This window comes from Podarcis cretensis (assembly GCF_951804945.1).
Source record: "Podarcis cretensis genome assembly, chromosome: 17".
Lineage (NCBI taxonomy): Eukaryota > Metazoa > Chordata > Lepidosauria > Squamata > Lacertidae > Podarcis > Podarcis cretensis.
Window position 1 is genome coordinate 38,673,882 of NC_137187.1, and position 6,668 is coordinate 38,680,549.

At 43.5% G+C, this 6,668-nt stretch overlaps 1 protein-coding gene across 2 annotated transcripts in view; it reads right to left on the reverse strand.

The window, feature by feature from the left end:
• The window catches only part of LOC307206720 (uncharacterized protein), a 29,368-nt gene extending 22,993 nt beyond the window's left edge, over positions 1 to 6,375 (reverse strand). Inside the window, exon 1 of one of the 2 annotated variants that reach the window (XM_079960100.1) lies at positions 5,838 to 6,375. In XM_079960100.1, the coding sequence (XP_079816226.1) occupies positions 5,838 to 6,088 (251 nt within the window). In that variant the 5' untranslated portion in view covers positions 6,089 to 6,375. Of the gene's footprint in view, positions 1 to 5,349; positions 5,502 to 5,837 lie in introns of those variants that run through there. The other variant, XM_079960101.1, reaches the window with a different exon arrangement.
• Between the last annotated feature and the right edge of the window lie 293 nt (positions 6,376 to 6,668).

Below are 6,668 nucleotides of genomic sequence, written 5' to 3' on the forward strand. Positions count from 1 at the left end.
CGATTTCGATAGATATTCTTTAAGCCTGTTTGCCATTATTCCTGCAAATATTTTATAATCATTATTGAGTAGTGATATCGGCCTATAGTTTCTTATGTCCAGCTTATCCAGATCTGATTTGGGGATTAACGTGATGTGCGCCTCTTTCCAAGAGTCAGGCACCGAACCTCCTTGTAGGATATTATTTATTACTTTGCAGAGAACCGGGACCAGATATTCTTCTAAGACTTTGTAGTACTTTTGGGATAGCCCATCAGGGCCTGGTGCTTTCCCTGATTTCATCCTCTTAATTATTTCCTTGATCTCGTCAACCGTTATTGGTTTGTTTAAGTAGTTTTTCTCCTCATCCGTCAGCTGTTCTTTTCTATTCTTTTCCAAGTACTTATCAATTTCTTCCGTGTCTTCCTCTTCCTTTTTATACAAGTTTTTGTAAAATTGAAGAAACCTTTCCTCTATTTTAGCGGGGTCCTCAAGTATTTGTCCTTCTACTTGGATTTTGTTAATCACGTTCTGTTTTTTCTTTTTTCTAAGTTGCCACGCCAGTAACCGCCCCGTTTTATTCGCAGATTCAAAATACTTTTGCTTCATTGATCTAATTCTCCATTCTACCTCTTGACTTATCAATATCGAGTATTGCGTTTGCAACATTTTATAGATTTGTTTGGTCCTTTCGTCACTAGGGTTCGTTATTAATTTTTTCTCACATTCCCCCAGTTGCTTGACTATTTCTTCCCTCTTTGATTCTCTTAATCTCTTTCTGAATGCATTTTGCTGAATAAACAATCCTCTTAGGACCGCCTTACTGGCGTCCCAGACTACATTAATTTTTGTTTCTTTATTCAGGTTCGTTTCAAAATACTCTTTAAGGGTAATCTTAGCCTTTTCAATTATATCCTCATTTTCAAGTAAATATTCATTCAATCTCCATCTATATGGGCCAGATGATTTACATTTTATTTCCAACAGTATTGGATTATGGTCAGAAAGGGTTCTGGGTTGTATTTCACATTTCATTGTTCTTGTTGATAATTTACTTGAAACCCAGATCTGATCGATTCTGCCCCAGCTCTGATGTGGTTCTGAAAAGTACGTGAATTGTTTCGTTATTGGATTTTTATGCCTCCAGATATCAATTAGGTCCAGATTCTCTTGTAGATTATTAAATGATTTGGGGAGTTTCCCTTGGTTCGATTTCCTCTTTTTCCCATTTCTGTCTAATTCTGGAGATGGTACTCCATTCAGATCTCCATGCAGAACTAACTTGTGATTTTCTAGTTCTAATAACATTTGCTCCAGTTTTTTAAAGAAATCTGCTTTCTTTGTATTGGGTGCATATACGGTTACCACATTAAATTTTCCCCCCTGATGGTTAATTTGAACTCCCAGGATTCTGCCTTCTTCATCTTTGCAAATCAGTACTGGCTCCCATTTTTCTTTAACATAAATTGCTAACCCTCTTTTTTTTTCTACATCCGAATTGATAAACTCTACTCCCAGCTTTTTATTTATCAATATGTGTTTGTGTTTTTTGGCTACGTGTGTTTCTTGCCAGCAGATCACATCATAGTTTTTATTCCTCACAATTTTTTCTAGTTTATTCCTTTTAGATTTTTCATTCAAACCGTTTACATTCCAAGTCAAAAAATTTAAAGACATTCCTCACGATTAAGTCTCTTTATTCAGTCACAATTTTTAAATTTATGTTTTGGGGCTACCGTTCCCAGTGTATTCCTCCTCTTCTGCTTCTTCCCCACCCGCCGCACCCTCTTCTTCTCCTGTTTCTTCTTCTCCTATTTCTCCTTCCTCCTGTTTACCTTTCTTGTCTTTCTTTCTTTTCCTCTCATTTCTAGATCCTTCCTTATCTCTTGTCTTCTCTTCCCCCTTACCGAGCTCTTTCTCATACCTTCTCAGAAATTTTTCCACCTCTTGGGTATCTGTCAGTTTAAATCTTTTATCTTTGAAGAAAAAGGCGATCCCCTCAGGGAACTCCCATCTATATTGTATACCATTTCTCCTCAGGGCACCAACTATCTGTCCATATCTTTCCCTTTTACGCAAAAGCCTAACTGGGATCACTTTAAGAATGATAATTGTTCTGTCCTCAATTATTAGTTTTTTATGATAGCTGGTTTTTAATATTAAATTCTTCATCTCGATTGAGTTTAGAATTACTAGGCAGTCCTCAAGAGGCTTCTTTAACCTATTTTGTTGGGGTCTCATTCTTATTCTAAAAACATTCTCCACCGAACCAGCCACCTCTTCTTCTTTTAATTCCAGCCACTTAGCCAACTCCTTTATCATTTTCTCTTTTATGTTCCCTTTATAATCCTCTCCTAGTCCTCTGAATTTTAAATGGAGGTATTTCTGTCGCATTTCTGTCATCGCTAAATTGTCCCATATTTGCTCCTGCACCTTATTCACTTCTTTCAGTTCTTCCTTTATCTTATCTGTCTCTTTTTTCTGCTCTCTCATCTCTTTTTGAATTTTTTTATTGGTTTCCTCATATATTTTTGACTTGGTAGACAATTCTTGAATTTTAGTAGAAAGTTCACCTATTGCTCCTTCTATCTTTCTATCTATCAGCTCTTGCATTTCTCCTAATTTGTTTTCGATATGTGTTTCATTTTGTTAAAACTCCTCCTTGATTTTTAACCAAAGAATATCTAGGTCTTTAATTTCTTCTGTGCGAGATAACTTCCTTTCATTTGGGGTTCCCACAGCTTTTTTCCCATCTTTCCCCCACATTGTGAGGGAAGAAGAGAGAGAAAAAAAAGAAACCTCTCCCTTAAAGGGTTCACAATCTTTCTTCCTTCTTTCCCCTCTTTCCCTTCTTTCCCCTCCTCTTTCAGGGTTATGCAGAAATTAGCAGGTCCAGTTGCTCCACCTCCTCCAAAAATATCTAAGATTATGTAAAATGTCTCACCCCTGTACCTTAAATTGCTCTGTGGGTGGGTCAAACTCCGTACAGTTGCAAATACAGTTGCAAAAACAAATTCCCAATATCAGAGAGCAAATAATCCTAACCTGCAAAAACAAGGGTAGATGGAATGATTTCAAGCAGACATCCAGAAAGGAGAGAGAAAAGGAAAAAACAATAAGTAATGACTAAATAAAAATTAGGGATAAGTAGAATTAACCCACTGTTAAACACGATTAAACACGTCCAAATGATGTAGATGGTGGGGGCTTCACTTCTGTGCGGGGTGTTTAACCACAAGTGAGCTGTTGTAAAGGCTGATTCACAAAAGTTATTAAGACAGTTCACCTAAGATTCTTCAGCCACTTGGCGGCCTAATCCAGCCGTGTTAGGCAGAGACTGCAGTCTGCAAAGAGGGTCCTTTCGTAGTTCGAAATTCAGAGTTCAGAGAAATTCAGAGTTCAAGATTTAAGATTCAAGATTCAAAGCTCACAGTTCGAGAATCCAAGATTTCACAGTTCTATATTATTATAGAGTTGTCCAGCAGCTGTTAAGATGTTAAACACGGACGGTAGGCAGGAGGGGGGGGAGTAGAAGGACGGTAGATGGGGGGTAGGCAGGGAGGGGGGTGGAGAAGAGGAGGTTGTTCTTTAGTTGTTAGCAGCACATGTCATAAAGGGAGGGAGGTCTGGCGTTCAGGTTTACTTCAAGCCCTTTCCCTCAACGGAAAGGATTGCGGCTTTCCTTAAAATTCGCCAATGCAGATTATTAATGCAAGCTGAAGTCATATAGCTTATTCGGATGATGGGAGGGAGAGGGAGGGGTAAAAGGGCTTGCAGTGTCCACTCCTATTCCCTTATATTTATGTTTCTGCACGTCCGCAGTTGGAATTTTGCCTCCGTCTGCCCCTACTCTTTATCTTTGTCTTTAGCTTTGCCTACCCATTCTTCTTAAGCTTTTTCTCCAGCTTTCCCCAGTTTGCCGCTGCCTTCAGTTCTTTTCAGTTACAAAGTTCCGGTTAAAGTTTATAACTGTATCTCTCCACCACCAAAACAGTGTATGCTGCAAGGAGGCAAGCTACAAAAGTTCAAACAGGCAACCTCTTTGTAACTTTGCATTTAGTGGACGCAGGTGGCGCTGTGGGTTAAAGCCTCAGCGCCTAGGACTTGCCGATCGAAAGGTCGGCGGTTCGAATCCCTGCGGCGGGGTGCGCTCCCGCTGCTCGGTCCCAGCGCCTGCCAACCTAGCAGTTCGAAAGCACCTCCGGGTGCAAGTAGATAAATAGGGACCGCTTACCAGCGGGAAGGTAAACGGCGTTCTGTGTGTGGCTCTGGCTCGCCAGAGCAGCGATGTCACGCTGGCCACGTGACCCGGAAGTGTCTCCGGACAGCGCTGGCCCCTGGCCTCTTAAGTGAGATGGGCGCACAACCCCAGAGTCTGTCAAGACTGGCCCGTACGGGCAGGGGTACCTTTACCTTTTACCTTTACTCACTCAGTCAGGCAATGGCCGGGAAACGGAAGCCACAGCTTCCTTCTTGTACGCTTAAGATTCAGCAACCCGCGCCATTTTCTCCTCACCGCCGACTGAATTCCTCACCGAAATCCTTAAACATGTGATGATCAGAAAGCCCTTGCAGCGACTTTCTGCGCTTCCTCACCGCTCGCGATCCGAACCGGAAGTCCAGGCTTGAATTATGTTGACTTGACATCCCAGACAAACAAAAGCAAGATCCACACCATACTTTGAAAGCACATGGCTTCCTATAAAGAATCCCACAAGGAACAGTAGTTTCGTAAGGGTGCTGGGAACTGTAGATCTGTGGGGGGGGGGACTACACCTCTCCAGATTCTTTCAGGGTAGTCAGGACTGTCAAAGTCCTGGCACTTTAAATGTATTTTGTGGGTGTGAGCAAAACGAAAGGGAAAAGCTCCTCCTCCATGAAGCTTTAGGTCAGGGGTCAGCAACCTAAGGCCCTAGGGCTGGAAGTGGCCTGCTGAGGTCGTTTGACCAGCCCCTGAGCCGCCCCCGAATTGAGCTGCCTGCTCGCCAGCTGTGCTAAATCAGTGCAGTGTGGCACGGGGACTCGCTTCCGCAGTGCCGGAAATCATGTCTGCACATGCGCAGACACTGAAAATCACGGGCGCGGGTGTGATCCGGCCCACGGAGGGATCTCTGTGGGACCGATCCGGCCCAGGCGAGATAAACCTTGCCAACCCCTGCTTTAGGTTCAAGCAATGTCTCTCTTCCACTGTCACCTCCAATGAGCTACTGAAAATGTTAAGAATTACAAATGTTACAAAAAAAAACCCTAATAAAAGCCATTAATACAAATTACTAAAAATAAAAAACTGCTGTAAATGCTGAAACCCTTCCTCACCTCTTCCAATTCCGAGCTCCACCCTGCTCTTACTCAGGGCCCAAACAAACTCACAAATCACCCCTCAAATCTCACACCACAGAGGGTTTGTGGAGCCTGCAGACATCACCCTAAACTCTCCTACTAGGGTTGATGGACAGACACCAATGTCGATGGGGCTTCCTCAGGCTGCCCACAGCTGTGCCCCATTTAGTACACAAATCAGCTGCGCATTGTGCAGTTCCAGGCTACAACAGGTTGGGCTGGGTGCATTTGTTGAAGCAAAGCTGAGAGGCTTTGGCTAGCCAAATTTCACCTAGTGGCATGTGAGGATCTGCTTCCAGATACCTCAAGCTCTAGGATGGGGTTTCCAAAACTGGCATTTCCAGTTGTTTTCGGACAATTCCAATCATCCCTGACCACTGGTCCTGCTAGCTAGGGATGAAAGTAGTTGTTGTTCAAAAACAGCTGGAAAACCCTGTCCTAGGACAACACTCTAGTGATCACTCTGTTACACTGGCTGTCACCAGCCCATCCCCCAAGACCCAGCTCTCTGGACTCACCGCTGGAGGTGGCAATGGGCAAATTTGATTGCAATGCGGCTTTGCTGCTCCTCATCCAGCTCCCTGCACCCGGCGTCTAGCTGCCCCAAAGCTCCCATCCAACAAGTGCCATAGCGGGGGTGTCGAGCCAGTTCACGAGCCTGTTGCAGGCGGGTCCTTCCTTGAGACAGAAGCTCAGGATCGGGAGACACCAGCACCCCAAAACTGGGACAGAAATAAGCTATACAAAGAACAACTGAAAAGCCCAGCATGACTATCCTTATGGAATGTAATTGGTGGGATGGGAGGAGATTGCCTGCCGTAAGCCCAGCGGATAAAAGTTCAGGTGATAGGTTAACTTCCCAGGGTGGAAGTATGGAAGCATTTAAATGTCCTGTAGATTTGTCCTTGTGGGGTGGAGGAAGCAGTAAATAATGTGGTGTGGGATTGGCTGCGATGCAGAGATGAAAAGGGCCCTCTCCTTTGTAAACTTACACTTAAAGCAGTATCATACAACTTTAAACAGTCATGGCTTCCCCCAAGGAATCATGGGTGCTGAGACGGGTTTGTTTGTTTGTTGTATAATATCCGTCACGGGGATTTGAACCGCAACCTTCCAATTGATCGGCAAGCCCAAGGCTCAGTGGTTTACACCACAGCACCACCCGCGTCCTGAGAGAACAAACATACCCCCCCAAAAACCCCCCAAAATCCAAGTGGCTCAAATCCAGGTGAAAAAGACCAATAGCAAACCAAAATAAATGAGACCACATAGAGGAGGGGAATTGAGATGTGAAAGCAAATTATCTCTGCAATACGCTAGAAACAAATAGAATAATGAGGGTTTGTTTT